The 25,369-nt window shown below is 42.3% G+C and overlaps 1 protein-coding gene across 3 annotated transcripts in view; it reads left to right on the top strand.

Annotated features, from left to right (window-relative positions):
• GRAMD1C (GRAM domain containing 1C) overlaps positions 1–13,110 on the top strand; it is a 105,804-nt gene extending 92,694 nt beyond the window's left edge. For all 3 annotated transcript variants that reach the window (XM_069945381.1, XM_069945383.1, XM_069945384.1), the window contains exons 8-18: positions 74–197; positions 1,256–1,442; positions 4,042–4,182; positions 4,395–4,513; positions 5,886–6,028; positions 6,101–6,204; positions 6,578–6,754; positions 9,306–9,363; positions 11,008–11,118; positions 11,771–11,876; positions 12,503–13,110. In XM_069945381.1, the coding sequence (XP_069801482.1) occupies positions 74–197; positions 1,256–1,442; positions 4,042–4,182; positions 4,395–4,513; positions 5,886–6,028; positions 6,101–6,204; positions 6,578–6,754; positions 9,306–9,363; positions 11,008–11,118; positions 11,771–11,876; positions 12,503–12,583 (1,351 nt within the window). In that variant the 3' untranslated portion in view covers positions 12,584–13,110. The remainder of the gene's footprint in view (positions 1–73; positions 198–1,255; positions 1,443–4,041; positions 4,183–4,394; positions 4,514–5,885; positions 6,029–6,100; positions 6,205–6,577; positions 6,755–9,305; positions 9,364–11,007; positions 11,119–11,770; positions 11,877–12,502) is intronic.
• The last annotated feature ends 12,259 nt before the right edge of the window (positions 13,111–25,369 follow it).

The following is a 25,369-nucleotide window of genomic DNA, read 5'->3' on the forward strand; positions in this document are numbered from 1 at the left end:
ATAGGAATGAGGTCGGGATAAATGTTATGTCTTCCGTGTGTCACTCCGGCTTCTGTCCTGTTCTGTCCTGTAGGACTCCAGGGAAGGCGGCCGCTGACGATTCCATCGAGAAGGTGGAGAAGACCCCGAGGGGAGGATCTGTCACCAGGGATGGCGTATCCCAGACCGAGACAGATTCACTGAACCTGCTCCAAATGGTGAGACGTCCTGCGGGTACCGGCCGAGAGAGGTCCTGGGAGCAGGGGGTAGATATTGTGGTGATGGGGGCCAGGCCTGGGGGGATAGAAGGGGTCTTCATTGTAAGCTATGGCTGTGTCTGTGTACACCTGGTGTGTGTGCCCCTCAGGCTTTCTCTATATACTTTATCTATAAATACTGTGGGTAGTTGCATCCAGCGCTTTATGGAGTTTATGTGGAATTTAAAGCAAGGATGGGGAACCTTCTCCATATGAGAGACCCCACGTAGCGGCGCCATGTCGGAGACCCCACGTAGCGGCGCCATATGAGAGACCCCACGTATCGGCGCCATATGAGAGACCCCACGTGGCGGTGCCAAATAAGAGGCCATACAGCAGTGGCTATGGCAGCCATTCCACCCAGTAGCTGATGCTTCATCTTTTTTTTTTTTTTTTAAACCCATTTTTAACCCACTATATGAGACTGCAGGGGAGGACTCGTTGCTATGAGACTACAGGGGAGGGCTGGCTACTATATAAGAGACTATAGGGGAGGGCTGGCTACTATATAAGAGACTATGGGGGAGGGCTGGCTACTATATAAGAGACTATGGGGGAGGGCTGGCTACTATATAAGAGACTATGTGGGAGGGCTGGCTACTATATAAGAGACTATGTGGGAGGGCTGGCTACTATATAAGAGACTATGAGGGAGGGCTGGCTACTATATAAGAGACTATGGAGGGAGGTATAGCTACTATATGAGACTACAGGGGAGGGCTGGCTACTATATAGGAGACTATTGGGAGGGCTGGCTACTATATAAGAGACTACGGGGGAGAGCAGGCTACTATATGGGACACTTGGGGGGCTGGCTACATTTAAGGCACTATTGGGAGGGCTGGCTAATATGTGGGGCAATTTTGGTTGGGTTGGCTACTACACGGCACACCGCTCTGACAGTGCCAGGACCGCTGCATTCGCGCTTCAATAGTTATCATGGTTGGCCCACTGTGTAGTTGAGTTTGACACCCTTGCTGTAGGGATTTCTATTAGCTACCTGTCTTTATTTTTTTCAGATATCAAGTCAGATCCAGTCTGAGGAGGGTCAGGGGGAAAAGGGGACTGGGAGAAGCCCCCTCCTCAGCTCGTCCAGGAAGAACAGCCTCCGCACGCACATCGGGACGCCGGCCCTGGCCCTGGACCTAAATGGAAATGAAAACCAGCAGGTGGAGAGAAGCACCGGCTCCAACTCTTCAGGGGAAGGTAGGGGGCAGAGGCTACGGCTAATCTCATCATCATATGGGTATACGTGCAGTGTACCAATCCTAGGGTATATGGTTACATATATGACATGACATGTCTGTATACATTTACTATATATGACATGGCATATCTGTGTACATTTACCATATAGGACATAGTGTATCTGTATACATTTACTATATATGACATTTACATATATGACATAGTGTATCTGTATGATTTTACATGTATGACATAGCGTATCTGTATACAGTTACATATGACATAGCGTATCTGTATACAGTTACATATATGACATAGCAAAGGACATCTGGGGGCAGGGTCATGGGGGCCCATTGATGTTTGGGGAGTGCTAGCCCATCTGGTGTGATCACACAGAAGAACTGCTGTAGAGCAAACTGCTGAAAAACTTCCAGGTCAGAGCCCAAGTGACCTTTGTCTGCCACTAATAGTAATATCACCGAAGAGGAGAGACCACTGTTGGTCTAATGACAATAAAACAACTTTTAATGTAAAACATCTAAAAGAGGTATACGCCTCACAAAGATTCACGCATATACACACACGTGCAGAAAACAAAAGGTGCTATATACAGAGAGCAGGGATGTGGTACTTAGATGTAAGGTAAATTCTGATGGATGGCAGGGACGGACACAGGGAAAGTGTGCCCTGTTCTTTTAGATACAGTCTTTCCCTGCCTTTTGGGATACCCACCTCCTTAACAGGGTGGCCCCAACCACGATGACGATCCCTACTCTGCTAAAGTGCCCGGGAAAAAATAATAAACGGACAAACAAATAAGAACCGTGTATTGTGCCACGTGTATCACATCACATAAATATCATATGTACAAATATACAATATATATTCCCTGGGTTGAACCTGATGGACTCTTGTCGTCTTTCAACCTTATTTACTATGTATGTTACTATGTTACAAAGACGTGTGGGTATCATGTCTAATATACCACAATTACGCTATTAGAAGAAATACAGGTATTTACTGTTGTTCCAACGCGTTTCCCCTGAGAAAGATACCCCAGGTTCATCAGGGAACATAACTTAGGTTGTGCTATGATGAAGCACTCACGACTTATTTGGCATATGCACGCTTCAAATTGGAAGCGAGATCCCCAAATATATATAGACAGAATTTTTTAAAACCAGATGAACTGATAAATAAGTCAACCAATGCAAGATATATGTATGTCGCCACACCATGACCTTATCACACAAATGCATAGGGGATACAGGATACCATCCTCAGATATAGTGGTTGTCACCGAAAGGGGTTGGTAGGTGGTCACAATGGACCCTGTACCATAATAGGTGACGCAATGCAGAGGGGCTGCATCCTAAAGTGGTAACTACATGCAGGTAATAATAATGATAGTGTGTGTCTGCAAAGATAAACAGATCACTTAGCTGCGGTAGTTAGGAGTAGCCAGTGGTTCATTCCTATGGACATAGGTGATGGAACAGTGGCAGACTGTGCGGATGGATACCGTCAGTCACTTTTGGTGCCAACCACTATATTGGAGGACGGTATCCTGTATCCCCTATGCATTTGTGTGATAAGGTCATAGTGTGGCGACATACATACAGTATATCTTGCATTGGTTGACTTATCGGTTTATCTGGTTTTAAAAAATTCTGTCTATATATATTTGGGGGTCTCACTTCCAATTTCAAGCGTGCATATGTCAAATACGCCATGAGTGCTTCATCATAGCACAACCTACGTTATGTTCCCTGATGAACCTGGGGTATCTTTCTCAGGGGAAACGCGTTGGAACAACAGTAAATACCTGTATTTCTTCTAATAGCGGAATTGTGGTATATTAGACATTACCCACACGTCTTTGTATATTTGTACATATGATATTTATGTGATTTGATGCACGTGGCACAATACACGGTTCTTATTTGTTTGTCCGTTTATTATTTTTTTCCCGGGCACTTTAGCAGAGTAGGGATCGTCATCGTGGTTGGGGCCACCCTGTTAAGGAGGTGGGTATCCCAAAAGGCAGGGAAAGACTGTATCTAAAAGAAAAGGGCACACTTTCCCTGTGTCCGTCCCTGCCATCCATCAGAATTTACCTTACATCTAAGTACCACATCCCTGCTCTCTGTATATAGCACCTTTCGTTTTCTGTACATGTGTGTGTATATGCGTGAATCTTTGTGAGGCGTATACCTCTTTTAGATGTTTTACAATAAAAGTTGTGTTTTATTGTCATTAGACCAACGGTGGTCTCTCCTCTTCGGTGATATTGATATAGAAATGACCACTGGGTCGCCCCTATCTCAGGCTCGCAGACCTGTAGATTCTCTTCTGTGTTTTTGAGTAAACTGCCACTGATAGTGTCTACAATAGACAGGCCAACTCTTGGCTGTACTGAAAGGATAAGTGCCCAGGGAAGGACATATTGTGCCAAGCACCCTACCCAGTGCCATACTGTTCATTGTCATTGCTCCTGATGGCCAGAACACTCATCGCTGACTGATACCTTGAGCCTATACATCTAGTGAAGGGTGGAAATGCTGATGTTTGCACCTGATCCCTCACTAAGCTCATTGCGTCTTCATGGTCCCCGTAGATGAGCGGCTGCAGGAGGAGCAGGTGGAGGGCAGATTATACATCAACCGGGTCTTCCACATCAGTGCTGAGCGCATGTTCCAGCTCCTCTTTACGCCATCGCGCTTCATGCAGAAGTTCCTCGCCTCCCGGAAAGTGTTTGGTGAGTACAGATTCCTTTATTTACATAGTGCTAACTTATTCCACAGACCCATGTCTGAAGCTCCAAGCAGACATCTTATATAGGTTCATCATCCACTTGAGTATCCACACACAGCTGCCACTTGGCCATGATGTAGGTTTTGATGTGGATGGTCTTTTGGATCTGCACACGGTCCTGTATCCTTCTATATTCTCCTCCTCTCTGTCATTCAGATCTAGAGTCCTCCCCATGGCAGCCCGACAGCAGCGGCAACCAGAAGAGGACGCTGACCTACACCATCACCATCAACAACCCGCTGGTCGGGAAGTTCACATCCGCTACAGACAATCAGGTATGGGCCACATTGATAGACTGGTACAATGTGACATAGACTGATACAATGTGACATAGACTTATACAATGCCCCATAGACCGATACAATGTAACAAACTACCAGGACTGATGTGTTTAGTTTACAGAGCATTGGCTTGACTGGGTACAATTGTAACAAACCCCCAGCTGTGAGAAGCATTAGTTAAGGACGTATCTTTGCTGTGAATGTTTACATCACATGCTGATGGCAAGCAGAGATCTTGACAAAAATGCAAAGTATATCAGAAAGTTCCAGAGGGCCTCAGTATATAATGGTGGACAGCCCCTTTAAGATGCAGGAGTGAGGACTGTACTGCATGAAGCCATCACTTTGTTATAGCGCAGTAATGGAGCCATCAGTCACTTAAGTGCATTATGAAGTGTATTATGGCCTCGGAGGAGGAAAGGATCGATATAACCTCCTCCGTACTGGTGGGAAATGGGCGGCCGGTGCCGCTGCTTCCCTCTATAGAAACACACTGGGGGCTTATAACCAGGCGGCCCCCCTCTCCTGTACAGGGTCCTATGTACAAACTACCAGCACAGGGGAGGTTCTTAATGTCAGCCAGAGATCTAGAGGTTAAAGACGGTGCCTGTGCCTGGTGTATGGCCGTATACAGGAATGGAGGGATGGATATCCTGTATATAGAGCAGTTGCCACCCCTTCCAGACTCTGATCCACTACAGTAGTATTATAGGGTTTGTCTGATGTGGGCATAAAAAACAAAACAGAGTAACTTAGGAGAGGGGTGCGCTGCAGATGTCATAAGTCATAGTAGAGGAAGCTGGGTATTGTCAGCAGCACAGAGTAATTCAGGAGAGAAGTGCACTGACATAGTGGGAGGTTACAGACTGAGGGGGAATAGAGGAGGTTCAACAGCTGCACAGAATATTTCAGGTAGAAAGTATTTAGATCATGGATGTGTCACAGTGGAAGGAGCAGTGTGCTGACCTTGGTGGAGATTGGAGTAAAGATTGGATCAACCAGCAGCACAGAGGATCTCAGGAGAGGAGTGCGCTGATCTTATAGGGGAGGTCACAGGGTGAGAGTTACATAGAGGATGAGCAGGGTCCCAGCAGCACAGAGGATGTCAGGAGAGGAGTGTGCTGATCTTATAGGGGAGGTTACATAGAGGAGGAGCAGGGTCCCAGCAGCACAGAGGATGTCAGGAGAGGAGTGTACTGATCTTATAGAGGAGGAGCAGGGTCCATAGCAGCACAGAGGATGTCAGGAGAGAAGTGTACTGATCTTATAGAGGAGGAGCAGGGTCCATAGCAGCACAGAGCATGTCAGGAGCTACATAGTGGAAAGTGCATTGTAAACCAGACACCAATCATTTTCTACGTTTCAGATCCTACATAAGGATAGCCAGGAGGGCCAGTACTACTCAGTAGAGACGGAGGTGTTCACACACGATGTGCCGTACCACGACTACTTCTACACAGTGAACAAGTACTGTATATCCCGAACCTCCAAACGCAAGTGCAGACTGCGGTAAGGGAGGATCCTCAGGGGAGTGGCCGGTTAGAGGTCAGCCTGCTCTGATTGGTGCTCATGTGTCCCCAGGGTCTGTACAGATGTCAAGTACAAGAAGCAGCCGTGGGGTCTCATCAAGACGTTCATCGAGAGGAACTCATGGAGCGGGCTGGAGGATTACTTCAAGCAGATGGGTGAGTCCATCACCGCTGTGCCAGGGTCTTCATCTTCTGACTCTTCAGGATCTGTTCCTGGGAAAGCCGGGGGTAACCCCTGTGTTATCTGCAGTCCTATGTAACACCACAGATAACACAGCGATATCTCTGAGTACAGATAATGTAGTAGATGTCACCTGCAGTCCTAAGTAACACCACAGATAACAGTTATATCTCTGAATACAGATAATGTAGATGTGACCCGCAGTCCTATGTAACAACTCTCTGAGTACAGATCATGTAGATGTATCACCTGCAGTCCTATGTAACACCTCTCTGAGTACAGACCATGTAGATGTGACCTGTACAGATGTGGCAGAGCTGGAGTTGATACTTCATGTGTATTCTGCAGAGTCGGATCTGGTGATGGAGGAATCCTCGGGCAGCACACTGCAAGAAAGCAACAAATCCACAAGTATTAGAAGGAGGAGACGGACGCACAGCCGCAGCATCGGGGATCACCTGACCAAGCATGGCTCCCCGCTGGATTCTGGGAAAATAAGACATGATGCAAATCAGGAGCATGCAGGTAATATGCATCATGTAGATGGAGCCTAGGCTGATTTTGCCGGTGTAGCTGGTGTCCTGTACTGGGGTCCGTGCTGTATATACTGGCGTTTTACTGGGGTCCATGCTGTGTATACTGGGGGTTTACTGGGGTCCATGCTGTATATAGTGCTGGGTTGCTGGGAACAGGCGCTGTACTGTATGTGGTGTCCCACTAGGGGTGTTACTGTTGTTCACACGCTTCGCAAAAGTCTTTACTTTTTGTGGTCTTATTAAAGCCAAAGTAGTAGAAAGAGATGACTACTAGATGGAGCTATATTATGTATTGAAGTGTGGAAGCTGCACAGCTGAAGTGTCTCAAAGGGTTATTGTGTTTGTGTGTACCAGAATCTGTGAGCCACTAGGATCTTTACTTTCTTCTGTCCTATCACCTCTTCTCTCTCTGCTCTTCTGTCGCACTCTTTCCACCCAACCCCAGCGCGCCTTACACGCAGGATAGGAAGTTAGTCACTTGGGTGAAGGAGGTGCCCCTGTAAAGAAGAGGAGTAGTCTTGGTCAGTACCCCGCATGGGTAGGACGCAGGACAGTGCTCTGACACAAACTTCTCCCTCAGTGCCTATACCCTGCATGATGCAGTGCTAAACCCTTCAGGAGAGGATTAGCCAACAGATCACCAAAAAGCTAGGAACTGATCCGGGTGGAGCATAGTTACTGTAAAGTCTGGCAGGTCCTACTATTTGGTATGGTCATTACACCGTTCTGGCCACCTGGGACTATATCATCTGTGACCAGGGGCGTAGCTAATGACTCCTGGGCCCTGGTGCGAGAGGTCAACTTGCCCCCCCCCCCCCTCCTTTCACGACCAGGTGATGCTATTGGTAAATATATATATATATATATATATATATATATATATATATATATATATATATATATATATATATATATATATATATATATAATACACACACACACACCAAGACAGATATTACCAATAACACCAGCATATAGGCAGAGAAAATACTATCACCATACATATTACCACCATACTGTTACTGACCAAACCTGTATACTGAGACCAATATTACCTGTAATACCAGTATATAGGAAGGAAATACTACCACCACACCACAACCATCACCACCATATTGTTACTGACCAAATCGAGTATACCAAGACCAATAAAACACCGTGCCAGATAACAAGTAAGAAATAATACCACCACGTACTGACTTAATAGCACTACATATTGACTAACAACGCCACATACTGACTAATACCACCACTTACTAACTAATACCACCACCACATACTGGCTAATACCACCACATACTGGCCAACACCACCACATACTAACAACACCGCCATTACTGAATAACACCACCACATACTGACTAACACCACCGCCGCTACTGAATAACATCCACTGTACAGATCACTATCACCTCATCCAGTCAAATAGAGGTACCTAGCTCTACACAGGTTCTGTACACCATATACATTACAGTGCAGTTATATCAGGTGACTCACAGGGGACGTCTTCTCTGATTGGAGTTCTTCCCTTTTCATCTTCATCAACTTCTCCGAGCCACGAATCCACAGAATCTGCCAGACAAACATATTAGGCTCCTCACTCTGGCACCATCCTCATCTCTCTACAGACTGCACATCTGTATTGGCCCCTTTACACCCTCATTTAGTGGGTAGGCTGATCTCTGTGACCCCGTAATAATATATGCCCCCCTCTATGTTGTCCCTCTTATAGATGGCCCCCTCTCCCCCTATGTTGTCCCTCTTATAGATGGCCCCCTCTCCCCCTATGTTGTCCTCTTATAGATGGCCCCCTCTCCTCCCCCCCCCCCCCCCCCCCTTATAGATCAAGTGAGGAGGATGATGGTGGTGGTGGTGGTGGTGGTGGTAGTGAGCAGGATGATGGGGGTGAGGAGGAGGAGGATGGTGGTGGTGGTGGTGGTGGTGGTAGTGTGGAGGATGACGGTGGTGAGGAGGAGGAGGAGGGTGGTGGTGGTGGGGATGACCACCCCTTATAGATGGCCCCCCCCTCTCCCCCCTGCCTTATAGATAGCCCCACTCCCTTATAGATGCCCCCCCTCCCCTTCCTGCAGGCAGATTAAAAAATAAAAATAAAAAAAACACACACACACAACTCACCTATCCCGCGTTCCCCCGTCGAGCCTCTCTCCTTCTGCAGCCTCTGGCTGATGTGCGGCTGCCGGGGGTGTCCCATCCTATCCCTGGCAGCGCGCGCATCACAGAGCTCCCTGTACGCCTAGGGCCCTGACTTCCGGTACAGAGAGCGTCTCTAACGTGCGCTCTTAGTACCGAAAGTCAGATGCCTCCACCATCTCCAGACACAGGCGGCCCCTCCATAACACTTCCTGTCTCTGCCCGCACCATCACCAGACACAGGCCGCCCCTCCATTATATTTTCTGTCTCTGCCCGCACCATCTCCAGACACCGGCGGCCCCTCTATTACACCTCCTGTCTCTTTCCAACAACTGTGTATATGTATACAGTTCATTATAGTTTATTCTTTTATCTTCTTCCTTTTTAGGGAAGAGACGAGACAGCAGCCGGAGAAACTCCATCATCGTCATTGTCATGAGCATCTTGTGAGTACAGACCCTCCCTGATGTGTGAGGCATGGGGTGACCATGTTGGTGTCTATGGAGACTGATGACTGACAGGAGTAATGATCAGCCGTCTTACCACCAGATCACCAGTTTATGTATCCTGTCTTGTTTAGTGGGTGTTGGTTTGTGTAGCATTGTTTTGTGGTATTATGGTGCGTTTACACAGACAGATTTATCTGACAGATCTTTGAAGCCCAAACCAGGAACAGACTATAAACAGGGAACAGGTCATAAAGGAAAGACTGGGATCTATCCTCTTTTCAAATCCATTCCTGGCTTTGGCTTCCAAAATCTGTCAGATAAATCTGTCTGTGTAAACGCAGCATTAGGTTGTGCACTTGAAAAGTATAGTGGGGTGAAAATGTTTAAGAGTCACTGTCGTATTTTTTTTTTTTTTTTTTGCAGAAATCAATAGTCCAGGCGATTTTAAGAAACTTTGTAATTGGGTTTATTAGCCAAATCTGCCATTATCTGCATGTAAAAAGCCTTTTCCCAGGTCCCCCCCTCCTTCCTCTTTTTCATCCACTCTGAAAAATCTGAAAATTGTGACTTGTTGCAGGAGTCGTCCCCTGTCTGCTCTAGGGAGAGGGGAGGGGGGAGGAGGAAGGAGGGAGTTAGCCGGCAGCAGAAAGCAGATAACAGAGGATTACAGGCACGGAGCTGGGTGACAGCTGTAATCCGAGCTCAGACAGGTCACTGGTGACTGTCACAGGAGATATCCCGTGAGGGATTTGTAGATAACTCTTTGTTGTCCTGTTTTGGTCTTTTCTTTAGCTCTCTCCATAGGAGAACAATGAAGACAGGGGGGAGAGCTTCAAACTGCTTTTTCATGATAAAAATGCATTTTTCGGATAATAAAGAATAAAGAGAAGATTGCAGGGTGTTGGGCTGTGCAGGACTCTTCCGTGCTCACTCACTCCTCTCAGCCCCTCCCCTCTCCATAGCCACACAATGGACACAGAAATCCTGCTTCTTCTGAAGTGAGGGGGGAGCTAGGAAAACAGCTTTTTTAGTACAGAAGGAAACTCTTTTGGTATATAAAACCTAATACAGAGTTTCTTAACATCGCTTGTACTATAGATATTTATTGTTTTCAGAACAATGACCCTGAAATGACGGTTACGCTTTAAACCCACCTCCTGATGACTCCTTTGTATTGGTGAAACTAGTTGAGGGGCTATGCGACTAATATTTAAAATTTCCCCCCACTCTTCTTTTTTAATACAATACTTGAAATACTTAGTCAGTAGTCTGCAGCTACTGTGTGCTAACGCCCACATTGGGATAAATAGATGTAATGAAATGAGGGAATAGTGGCGTGCAATTGTTGTGACCACAACATTTACTAGATATATTTTTAATTAAGCCATTAAAAGTTATATTTTACTTATTTTATTCAGGTGTGTTTTGGGCTTATGGCCCTTTTGTATGGATGTAACTCTGGATCACAGCAGATACTTTCAGCCTTGTAGTCTATATTACACTGCAGAGCTGTAATGTTCTCCTCTTCTTGCTGTTGTCGGACTCCTTTGGTAGTTGCTCTGGTTGTCAGGATGCTGCTGTATCACTCTATATAGCTCTCGCTGTGGATCTTGGCTAACCCTCTCTTCTTCCTCTCTGCAGCCTGGTCCTGCTGGTTTTGTTGAACATCACTCTTTTCGTCAAGCTTTCCAAGATAGAGCAGGCGGCCCAGTCCTTCTACCACTTCCACACCCAGCAGGATCGCTCCACCAGGTGAGGGAATAAACAGGGATCTTATACATAGTGGCTTGTAGGGCAGCATCATTTGATGTCTTTGGGCATGCAGGCTGGTATTATGCCTGGACAGGTGCCACACTAAGGGCCCTATTCCACCGGACGATTATCGTTCAGATTATCGTTAAATCGTTCGAATCTAATCGATAATCGTTCGTTTGAATAGCAGTTAACGACTAACAAATCGTTGATCGTTTAATAATCGTTTGGTCGTTCGAAGTAGTGACGAACGCAATAGCGACGACAAGACGACCGCAAGAACGATCATAAGTAGCGATTATCTTTCCATGTAAACGGGATTTCAGATCTTTTGTAATAGCGGTCGTTTGGATCGTTTATGGTTAACGATTATGCGAACGATAATCGTCCGGTGGAATAGGCCCCTAAGCCTATGATGGTGCCCAGCACTGCACCCTGTTGTCTGTATAATGCAGGGATGGGGAACCTTCCGCCCTCCAGCTGTTGCAGAACTTCAATTCCCATCATGTCTGGACAGCCGAAGCTTTAGCTTTGGCTGTTCAGGCATGATGGGAGTTGTAGTTTTGCAACAGCTGGAGGGCGGAAGGGGTCCCCATCCCTTGTATAATGGGGTTTGGGACCTCAGTATGTGATCTCTTGTGTTGCTCTCCAGGTTACACACCAGCACGGTCACCAAAGGAGAAGACACTCCGAGCAGGAAAGGTCCGGGGATGGCACTGAAAGGAGTTCTGAGGGACTCCATCACTACGCTAGAACAGGTACCGCCCTGCGCTCATACAGAATTACTATGCAGTTGTGTAGAATTGCCGGCATGGGAGCTTAAAGTGACACTGTCCCCCCCCCCCCCTTTTTACATTCTGACTTCTCTACACAGGTGTAAAGGGTAAATTTAGCAGTTTTCTTACCTTATTTTATATCATACGTCATGGGGCTTGTTCATGTAAAAAGTGACCTTTTATCAACTGCCGATTGGGCGAAGTGGGCGGGGCTTCACAAGAACTGTGCCACTTAGCCCTGCCCACACCGCTCCCTCGAAGCCTATTGGTATGGGCCAACCTAGAGGGGGTGGGGCCTATGTGCCAATGATGTCACAGAGGGGGCAGGACCTATGATGACACTGTGGGTGCGGCTAAGTGGTGCAGTTGCTGTGAAGCCCCGCCCACTTAAAACAATCTGTAGATGATAAAAGATGACTTTTTACTTGAACAAGCACCATGACGTATGATATAAAATAAGGTATGAAAACTGCAAAATTTACCCTTTACACCTGTGTAGAGCAGTCAGAATGCAAAACGGGGGGGGGGGGGGGGGGGGGGGGGACAGTGTCACTTTAAGGAGTTCACTTTACAGCAGTACAGCTAATCTTCACCATGTTCCTCTTCAGCTCAAGAGCTCCCTCCTCAACCTCCAGAGAAGCTTCGACCTCCTCAACAAGTCTAAGGGAGAAGGGACTTCTGGGAGTTAGCAGCGACTGCTGGATGTCCTTCATAATCTTCATCATCATCATCATCCTCTATGGAGATGCCGGGAACCTCCTCCAGTTTACAGCGCGGTTGTCATTGTCTTCTTGATCTTTCCATGAAGCTGCTAAATACTGTTCGTTGTTTTGTTTTTTCTTCCTTGAAGGAATTGTCCAGAATTACTAGAACACGGACATTTTCCTCTATAAACAGCACCACACTTGTGCACAGGCTGTGTGTGGTACTGCACTCAGGCCTAGTCCTGTCCCAGATGGAGGGAAGCAGCCATGTTTTGGACGCCCCCTTTAAACTTGATTTGTTTGGTAAAATGTGAAGATTTCTGTCCCATAAATTCTCAGGTTTTAGTCTGAACCTTTTAATGTCTGATCTGTCCTGATGTGAGGTGGGGGAGGGGTCAGGGGTCATTGTTGTGTACCTTGTCTGTATACGACCTTTTAACCTGTCTGTATATAAGATGTGTGACAATGAGTTTACGTGTTATTTAAATTAAAGGAAATGTTTTCTACACCAAGTAGAGATGTGAGTGAGCACGCCTGCGACATCACAAGACTGGACCACCACAAGGGCTGCCGTACACACAAGATACCCTGGCATAGTAGGACTTATGCTGCACTCACTATTACGCAGTAACAGCTGACATACTCCAGAGCTGCACTCACTATTCTGCTGTTACAGCATGACATACTTCATAGCTGCACTCACTATTCTCCAGTTACATCATGTTTTATACATCAATCAACTGCAGAATTGCATTGAGTATCATGCCTTATCCTTCAGTCGCCTCCAGAGCTGTACTCACTATTCTGCAGTTACATTGTGTCCTATACTCCAGTCACCTCCAGAGCTGCACTTACTATTCTATTGTTACATCATGTCTTATCCAATCAGCCCCACAGCTGCAGCTATCATGTCCTATACTCCAGTCACATATAAAGCCGGTAAAGTCCACTCCTGCCATCTGGATCTCACCCACCAGAATTACAACCAGCCTTGTCTATCAGGTTTTCACTTTCCCATCCCCTTGTCTTGTACTGAAGAATTTGCAATTCTCCCTAACACATGCACTGTGTGATTTCTCCCTTACTCACGCACTGTGTGATGTCTCCCTTACTCACGCACTGTGTGATGTCTCCCTTACTCACGCACTGTGTGATTTCTCCCTTACTCACGCACTGTGTGATTTCTCCCTTACTCACGCACTGTGTGATTTCTCCCTTACTCACGCACTGTGCAATTTCTCCCTTACTCGCGTGTGCTCGGTGCGACTTCTCCCTTGCTCGCGCGCACGATGTGACCCCTCCCTTACACACACTTTTATTGGGGCGGGTGATCACTGCTTTCATCTGTCCTGAAATAACGAGACTCTGCACCTGATTGGTCACTTTGGTCTCCATCGAGCCGTCTGTATCATACTCACCTTTCCCCATTCCTGCACTTCCCTCCACTCCTTGAATGTTGGCTGTGACAGTTCCTGAAAGCGCAAGAATTGGGAAAGGTGAGTATCTGGACAGCTGGTCTAAAGGGGGTAGAGGGGTAGTTTTTTGGTCTGTAAGGCGGAGTATGATCTGACCCCCAGGTTCAGCCTGTGATTTAAGGAGAGGCCTGCAGAACTATGAATGCAGCTCTGGCTGCATAGTATAGAATGTGATCAGGAGACCCTCCTTGTGATAGTGTACTAGACTTTCTTGGCTATGGCTGATCTTCAGGAATTGTTACCACAGCAAAATGTTATAAAGACTAAAAGGAACAAATGTACAATCCCAGAGAGACAGATGTACAGATAGTAGTGTCTCCACTTATTGGTACTAACAGACAAAGAAAATTATGTATGGAAATAAGTGGTAGATTGACTACTAGGTCAACCAATTTATTTAGTGAGTATGCTAACAATTATATACAAAATGCCACGTCAAGTAGTATTCATTGGGTTGAGCATAGACCAAACGACAGAGGGGACTGTGTAAGTCCCAGGTAAGTATAGCTATTACACCCTGCCTAACTCTAGAGGGACCGCTAGGATAGAGTGTCCCCTACGCCAAGTGGGAACTGATCCTAGTCCACAGAAGGGGAGACCGTATGGTAAAGTCAGTCACACAGTCACTTCTTGGGGTAGGGATGTGTATAGTCAGTTCCTGCTTAGACTATATTGTGTACAGAAAAGATTCAGTAAGTGAGGTGCACTAGTCGGTTGACTGATTGTTCGTGTTGTTGCTTAGGGTCCTATACCACGGGGCGATGGGGGCCCGATCAACGACCTAAACGAGCGCCAATCTGCTAGATCGGGGCTCGTTTACTGGGCCTATTCCACGGCCCCGATGATCGTGAAACAAGGTCTGCAGGGACATCGTTACCGATGTCCTTGCAGCCCTTGCTTCATACATTACCTGTCTGGGCGCAGGTCTTCTTCTCCCGGTCCCGCGAGCCGCAGCAGCAGCTTCGGAGCAGGGCTGTCTGAACTGACAGACCGCTCAGCCAATCACTGGCCGCGGCGGTCCTGGACAGTGATTGGCTTAGCAGTCTGTCAGTTCAGACAGCCCCGCTCCGAAGCCGATGCTGCCGCGCGGGATCGGGAGAAGAAGACCTGTGGCCCGGACAGGTAATGTATGGTTCTGCTGAAATCATCAGTCGCTGCCGCGCACCGCTATTTAACCGTAGCAATGATACGTGATAAGGTAATTTCTCCAGAGGATGACAGGAGAAGCCGGTTCACGGATGATCCAGACAGAAGGTGAGCGAAATGTTGACATAATGTGTCCCAGACAACACGTCAGCGGCCACTGATCTGCTGAATGCGCTGATCACCTATTGACTTCCATTAGGAACATATTTATATCCTGTCCAGCCACAACTCACAGCGGGGTCTGGCGGCAGTATACAGTCTATGTACGGGGGTTTGCTGTGTCCATACCGCATTAACCCTTCACCAGCTGGGAGAAAGATGGATGGCAACCTAGAGGAAGTTTTCTGCCACATTGCCCCCTATAGGAGTGTGACTAGTTACCACCTACTCCAGAGCTTAATAATCCCCAACAGCAGGGGGCGCCAGCAAGCCAAAGCCAGAGCATGGACATATAGGACTATATGTAAATAAAGGAAGCAGCCTAGTGCTCCGGCCTTAGGGGATATTATCAGGGTTATATTATTATTATAGGGACAAATATAATAAGGGCGTATATTATATAGGGGGTGTACATGATCAGTCGTATTATATACAGGAGTATATTATCAGGCATATAATATATTGGTATATAGATATATATTAAAGGGAAGGTATATGGTCAGGTGTATATTATATAGGAGATATATGTTCATGTGTATATTATATAGGAGGTATATGGTTGGGTGTATATTATATAGAGGGTATATGGTCAGGTGTATATTATATAGGAGGTATATGGTCCGGTGTATATTATATACCGTGGGATGTATATAATTAGGTATATTATATAGGAAGTATATGGTCAGGTGTATATCATATAGGGGGTATATGGTCAGGTGTATAATATATAGGAGGTATATGGTAAGATATATTATATAGGAGGTATATGGTCAGGTATATAGGAGGTATATGGTCGGGAGTATATTATATAGGAGGTATATGGTCAGGTATATTATATAGGAGGTATATGGTCGGGAGTATATTATATAGGAGGTATATGATCGGGTCTATATTATATAGGAGGTATATAGTCAGGTGTAAATTATATAGGAGGTATATGATCGGGTCTATATTATATAGGGAGTATATGATCAGGCAGGTGTATATTATATAGGAGGTATATGGTCGGGTGTATATTATATAGGAGGTATATGGTTAGGTGTATATCATATAGGGGGTATATGGTCGGGTGTATATTATATAGGAGGTATATGGTCGGGTGTATATTATTTAGGAGGTATATGGTCGGGTGTATATTATATAGGAGGTATATGGTCGGGTGTATATTATATAGGGAGTATATGATCAGGTGTATATTATATAGGAGGTATATGGTCAGGTGTATATCATATAGGGGGTATATGGTCAGGTGTATATCATATAGGGGGTATATGGTCAGGTGTATATTATATAGGTGGTATATGGTCAGGTGTATATTATATAGGAGGTATATGGTCAGGTGTATATTATATAGAAGGTATATGGTCTGGTGTATATTATATAGGAGGTATATGGTCGGGTGTATATTATATAGGAGGTATATGATCAGGTGTATATTATATAGGAGGTATATGATCAGGTGTATATCATATAGGAGGTATATGGTCAGGTGTATATCATATAGGGGTATATGGTCGGGTGTATATCATATAGGGGGTATATGGTCAGGTGTATATTATATAGGAGGTATATGGTCAAGTGTATATCATATAGGGGGTATATGGTCAGGTATATTATATAGGAGGTATATGGTCAGGTGTATATCATATACGGGGTATATGGTCAGGTGTATATTATATAGGAGGCATATGGTCAGGTGTATATCATATAGGGGGTATATGGTCGGGTGTATATTATATAGGAGGCATATGGTCAGGTGTATATTATATAGGAGGTATATGGTTAGGTATATTATATAGGAGGTATATGGTCAGGTGTATATTATATAGGAGGTATATGGTCGGGTGTATATTATATAGGCGGTATATGGTCAGGTGTATATTATATAGGAGGTATATGGTCAGGTATATTATATAGGAGGTATATGGTCAGGTGTATATTATATAGCAGGTAAATGGTCGGGTGTATATTATATAGGAGGTATATGGTCAGGTGTATATTATATAGGAGTTATATAATCAGGTGTATATTATATAGGAGGTATATGATCGGGTCTATATTATATAGGGAGTATATGATCAGGTGTATATTATATAGGAGGTATATGGTCAGGTGTATATTATATAGGAGGTATATGGTCAGGTGTATATTATATAGGAGGCATATGGTCAGGTGTATATTATATAGGAGGTATATAGTCAGGTGTATATTATATAGGAGGTATATGATCGGGTCTATATTATATAGGGAGTATATGATCAGGTGTATATTATATAGGAGGTATATGATCAGGTGTATATCATATAGGGGGTATATGGTCAGGTGTATATTATATAGGAGGTATATAGTCAGGTGTATATTATATAGGAGATATATGGTCGGGTGTATATTATATAGGAGTTATATGGTCAGGTGTATATTATATAGGAGGTATATAGTCAGGTGTATATTATATAGGAGGTATATGGTCGGGTGTATATCATATAGGGGGTATATGGTCGGGTGTATATCATATAGGAGGTATATGGTCAGGTGTATATCATATAGGGGTATATGGTCATGTGTATATTATATAGGAGGTATATGGTCAGGTGTAAATTATATAGGAGGTATATGGTCAGGTGTATATCATATAGGAGGTATATGGTCAGGTGTATATCATATAGGGGGTATATGGTCAGGTGTATATTATATAGGAGGTATATGGTCAGGTGTATATTATATAGGAGGTATATAGTCGGGTGTATATTATATAGGTGGTATATGGTCAGGTTTATATTATATAGGAGGTATATGGTTAGGAATATTAGATAGGAGGTTTATGGTCAGGTGTATATTATATAGAAGGTATATGGTCGGGTGTATATTATATAGGGGGTATATGGTCAGGTGTATATTATATAGGAGGTATATGGTTAGGTATATTATATAGGAGGTATATGGTCAGGTTTATATTATATAGGAGGTATATGGTCAGGTGTATATTATATAGGGGTATATGGTCATGTGTATATTATATAGGAGGTATATGGTCAGGTGTAAATTATATAGGAGGTATATGGTCAGGTGTATATCATATAGGAGGTATATGGTCAGGTGTATATCATATAGGGGGTATATGGTCAGGTGTATATTATATAGGAGGTATATGGTCAGGTGTATATTATATAGGAGGTATATGGTCGGGTGTATATTATATAGGTGGTATATGGTCAGGTGTATATTATATAGGAGGTATATGGTTAGGTATATTATATAGGAGGTATATGGTCAGGTTTATATTATATAGAAGGTATATGGTCAGGTGTATATTATATAGGCGGTATATGGTCAGGTGTATATTATATAGGAGGTATATGGTCAGGTGTATATTATATAGGAGGTATATGGTCGGGTGTATATTATATAGGGGGTATATGGTCAGGTGTATATTATATAGGAGGTATATGGTCAGGTGTATATTATATAGGAGGTATATGGTCGGGTGTATATTATATAGGCGGTATATGGTCAGGTGTATATTATATAGGAGGTATATGGTCAGGTGTATATTATATAGGAGGCATATGGTCAGGTGTATATTATATAGGAGGTATATAGTCAGGTGTATATTATATAGGAGGTATATGATCGGGTCTATATTATATAGGGAGTATATGATCAGGTGTATATTATATAGGAGGTATATGATCAGGTGTATATCATATAGGGGGTATATGGTCAGGTGTATATTATATAGGGAGTATATGGTCAGGTGTATATTATATAGGAGGTATATGGTCAGGTATATTATATAGGAGGTATATGGTCGGGTGTATATCATATAGGGGGTATATGGTCGGGTATATATTATATAGGAGGTATATGGTCAGGTGTATATTATATAGGAGGTATATGTTCGGGTGTATATTATATAGGGGGGTATATGGTCGGGTGTATATTATATAAGAGGTATATGGTCAGGTGTAAATTATATAGGAGGTATATGGTCAGGTGTATATCATATAGGAGGTATATGGTCAGGTGTATATCATATAGGGGGTATATGGTCAGGTGTATATTATATAGGAGGTATATGGTCAGGTGTATATTATATAGGGAGTATATGGTCAGGTGTATATTATATAGGAGGTATATGGTCAGGTATATTATATAGGAGGTATATGGTCGGGTGTATATCATATAGGGGGTATATGGTCGGGTATATATTATATAGGAGGTATATGGTCAGGTGTATATTATATAGGAGGTATATGTTCGGGTGTATATTATATAGGGGGGTATATGGTCGGGTGTATATTATATAAGAGGTATATGGTCAGGTGTAAATTATATAGGAGGTATATGGTCAGGTGTATATCATATAGGAGGTATATGGTCAGGTGTATATCATATAGGGGGTATATGGTCAGGTGTATATTATATAGGAGGTATATGGTCAGGTGTATATTATATAGGAGGTATATGGTCGGGTGTATATTATATAGGTGGTATATGGTCAGGTGTATATTATATAGGAGGTATATGGTTAGGAATATTAGATAGGAGGTATATGGTCAGGTGTATATTATATAGAAGGTATATGGTCGGGTGTATATTATATAGGGGGTATATGGTCAGGTGTATATTATATAGGAGGTATATGGTCAGGTGTATCTTATATAGGAGGTATATGGTTAGGTATATTATATAGGAGGTATATGGTCAGGTGTATATTATATAGGAGGTATATGATCAGGTGTATATCATATAGGAGGTATATGGTCAGGTGTATATCATACAGGGGTATATGGTCATGTGTATATTATATAGGAGGTATATGGTCGGGTGTATATCATATAGGGGGTATATGGTCAGGTGTATATCATATAGGGGGTATATGGTCAGGTATATTATATAGGAGGTATATGGTCAGGTGTATATCATATAGGGGGTATATGGTCAGGTGTATATTATATAGGAGGTATATGGTCAGGTGTATATCATATAGGGGGTATATGGTTGGGTGTATATTATATAGGAGGCATATGATCAGGTGTATATTATATAGGAGGTATATGGTTAGGTATATTATATAGGAGGTATATGGTCAGGTGTATATTATATAGGAGGTATATGGTCGGGTGTATATTATATAGGCGGTATATGGTCAGGTGTATATTATATAGGAGGTATATGGTCAGGTATATTATATAGGAGGTATATGGTCAGGTGTATATTATATAGGAGGTATATGGTCGGGTGTATATTATATAGGGGGTATATGGTCAGGTGTATATTATATAGGAGGTATATGATCGGGTCTATATTATATAGGAAGTATATGATCAGGTGTATATTATATAGGAGGTATATGATCAGGTGTATATCATATAGGGGGTATATGGTCGGGTGTATATCATATAGGAGGAATATGGTCAGGTGTATATTATATAGGGGGGTATATGGTCGGGTGTATATTATATAGGAGGTATATGGTCGGGTGTATATCATATAGGGGGTATATGGTCGGGTGTATATTATATAGGAGGTATATGGTCAGGTGTATATTATATAGGGGGGTATATGGTCGGGTGTATATTATATAGGAGGTATATGGTCAGGTGTATATTATATAGGAGGTATATGGTCACGTGTATATTATATAGGAGGTATATGGTCAGGTATATTATATAGGAGGTATATGGTCAGGTGTATATTATATAGGAGGTATATGGTCGGGTATATATTATATAGGGAGTATATGGTCAGGTGTATATTATATAGGAGGTATATGGTCAGGTGTATATTATATAGGGAGTATATGGTCAGGTGTATATTATATAGGAGGTATATGGTCAGGTATATTATATAGGAGGTATATGGTCAGGTGTATATTATATAGGGGGGTATATGGTCGGGTGTATATTATATAGGAGGTATATGATCAGGTGTATATCATATAGGGGGTATATGGTCGGGTGTATATCATATAGGAGGAATATGGTCAGGTGTATATTATATAGGGGGGTATATGGTCGGGTGTATATTATATAGGAGGTATTTGGTCGGGTGTATATCATATAGGGGGTATATGGTCGGGTGTATATTATATAGGAGGTATATGGTCAGGTGTATATTATATAGGGGGGTATATGGTCGGGTGTATATTATATAAGAGGTATATGGTCAGGTGTATATTATATAGGAGGTATATGGTCAGGTGTATATTATATAGGGAGTATATGGTCAGGTGTATATTATATAGGAGGTATATGGTCAGGTATATTATATAGGAGGTATATGGTCAGGTGTATATTATATAGGAGGTATATGGTCGGGTGTATATTATATAGGGAGTATATGGTCTGGTGTATATTATATAGGAGGTATATGGTCAGGTGTATATTATATAGGGAGTATATGGTCAGGTGTATATTATATAGGAGGTATATGGTCAGGTATATTATATAGGAGGTATATGGTCAGGTGTATATTATATAGGAGGTATATGGTCAGGTATATTATATAGGAGGTATATGGTCGGGTGTATATTATATAGGAGGTATATGTTCGGGTGTATATTATATAGGGGGGTATATGGTCGGGTGTATATTATATAGGAGGTATTTGGTCGGGTGTATATCATATAGGGGGTATATGGTCGGGTGTATATTATATAGGAGGTATATGGTCAGGTGTATATTATATAGGGGGGTATATGGTCGGGTGTATATTATATAAGAGGTATATGGTCAGGTGTATATTATATAGGAGGTATATGGTCAGCTGTATATTATATAGGGAGTATATGGTCAGGTGTATATTATATAGGAGGTATATGGTCAGGTATATTATATAGGAGGTATATGGTCAGGTGTATATTATATAGGAGGTATATGGTCGGGTGTATATTATATAGGGAGTATATGGTCAGGTGTATATTATATAGGAGGTATATGGTCAGGTGTATATTATATAGGGAGTATATGGTCAGGTGTATATTATATAGGAGGTATATGGTCAGGTATATTATATAGGAGGTATATGGTCAGGTGTATATTATATAGGAGGTATATGGTCGGGTGTATATTATATAGGGAGTATATGGTCAGGTGTATATTATATAGGAGGTATATGGTCAGGTGTATATTATATAGGAAGTATATGATCAGGTGTATATTATATAGGAGGTATATGATCAGGTGTATATTATATAGGAGGTATATGGTCGGGTGTATATTATATAGGAGGTATATGATCAGGTGTATATTATATAGGAGGTATATGATCAGGTGTATATCATATAGGGGGTATATGGTCGGGTGTATATCATATAGGAGGAGGTATATGGTCAGGTGTATATCATATAGGGGGTATATGGTCAGGTGTATATTATATAGGAGGTATATGGTCTGGTGTATATTATATAGGAGGTATATGGTCGGGTGTATATCTTATAGGGGGTATATGGTCGGGTGTATATTATATAGGAGGTATATGGTCAGGTGTATATCATATAGGGGGTATATGGTCAGGTGTATATTATATAGGAGGTATATGGTCAGGTGTATATCATATAGGGGGTATATGGTCAGGTGTATATTATATAGGAGGTATATGGTCGGGTGTATATCTTATAGGGGGTATATGGTCGGGTGTATATTATATAGGAGGTATATGGTCAGGTGTATATCATATAGGGGGTATATGGTCGGGTGTATATTATATAGGAGGTATATGGTCAGGTGTATTTCATATAGGGGGTATATGGTCAGGTGTATATTATATAGGAGGCATATGGTCAGGTGTATATTATATAGGGGGGTATATGGTCGGGTGTATATTATAGCGACAGGAGGAGTATATTTTGGGTGTATATTATATAGGGGGTATATGATAAGGTGTATATTATATAAGAGGTATATGGTCCGGTGTATATTATGTAGGAGGCATATGATTGGGTGTATATTATTTAGGGGGTATATGGTCGTGTATATTTTATATAAGGGGTATATGGTCGGGTGTATATTATAGGGACGGGCGAGTATACTATGGGTGTATATTATAGGGAGTATATGATCAGGTGTATATTATAGGGAGTATATGATCGGGTGTATATTATAGGGAATATATGATCGGGTGTATATTATAGGGAATATATGATCGGGTGTATATTATAGGGAGTATATGATTGGGTGTATATTATAAGGAGTATATGATCAGGTGTATAATATATAGGAGGTATAAGGGCGGGTGTATATTATAGGGACTGGGGGAGTATATTATGAGTGTATATTATATAGGGGGTATATGGTTGGATGTAAATTATAGGGAGTATATGATCGGGTGTATATTATAGGGAGTATATGATCGGGTGTATATTATAGGAAGTATATGATCGGGTTTATATTATAAAGAGTATATGATCGGGTGTATATTATAGGGAATATATGATCGGGTGTATATTATAGGGAGTATATGATCGGGTGTATATTATAGGGAGTATATGAACGGGTGTATATTATAGAGAGTATATGATCGGATGTATATTATAGGGAGTATATGATCGGGTGTATATAATAGAGAATATATGATCGGGTGTATATTATAGGGAGTATATGGTCAGGTGTATATTGTATAGGGGGTATATGATCAGGTGTATATTGTATAGGGGGTATATGATCGGGTCTATATTATATAGGGAGTATATTATGGGGGTATATTATAGGGAGTATATGATCGGTTGTATATGATCGGGAGTATATGGTCAGGTGTATATTGTATAGGGGGTATATGATCAGGTGTATATTGTATAGGGGGTATATGATCGGTTGTATATTATATAGGGGGTATATGGTCGGGTGTATATTATAGGGAGTATATGATCGGATGTATATTATAGGGAGTATATGATCAGGTGTATATAATAGGGAATATATAATCGGGTGTATATTATAGGGAGTATATGATCGGGTGTATATTATAGGGAGTATATGATCGGGTGTATATTATAGGGAGTATATGATTGGGTGTATATTATAAGTAATATATGATTGGGTGTATATTATAGGTAATATATGATTGGGTGTATATTATAGGGAGTATATGGTCAGGTGTATATTATAGGGAGTATATGATCAGGTGTATATTATAGGGAGTATATTATGGGTGTATATTATAGGTAGTATATGATTGGGTGTATATTATAGGGAGTATATGATCGGGTGTATATTGTATAGGGGGTATATGATCGGGTGTATATTATATAGGGGGTATATGGTCGGGGGTATATTATAGGGACGGGGGAGTATATTATGGGTGTATTTTATAAGTATATATTCAGGTGTATATTATAGGCAGTATATGATCGGGTGTATATTATAGGGAGTATATGATCAGGTGTATATTATAGGGAGTATATGGTCAGGTGTATTTTATAGGGAGTATATGATCGAGTGTATATTATAGGTAGTATATGGTCAGGTGTATATTATAGGGAGTATATTATGGGTGTATATTATAGGGAGTATATTGTATAGGGGGTATATGGTCGGGTGTATATTATAGGGACGGGGGAGTATATTATGGGTGTATTTTATAGGGAGTATATGGTCAGGTGTATATTATAGGGAGTATATGGTCAGGTGTATATTATAGGGAGTATATGATTGGGTGTATATTATAGGGAGTATATGATCGGGTGTATATTGTATAGGGGGTATATGATTGGGTGTATATTATATAGGGGTATATGGTCGGGTGTATATTATAGGGACGGGGGAGTATATGATCAGGTGTATATTATAGGGAGTATATGATCGGGTGTATATTATAGGGAGTATATGATCGGGTGTATATTATAGGGAGTATATGATCGGGTGTATATTATAGGGACGGGGGAGTATATGATCAGGTGTATATTATAGGGAGTATATGATCGGTTGTATATTATAGGGAGTATATGATCGGGTGTATATTATAGGGAGTATATGGTCAGGTGTATATTATA

This window comes from Dendropsophus ebraccatus, chromosome 11, assembly GCF_027789765.1.
Source record: "Dendropsophus ebraccatus isolate aDenEbr1 chromosome 11, aDenEbr1.pat, whole genome shotgun sequence".
In the NCBI taxonomy this organism is placed as follows: Eukaryota; Metazoa; Chordata; class Amphibia; order Anura; family Hylidae; genus Dendropsophus; species Dendropsophus ebraccatus.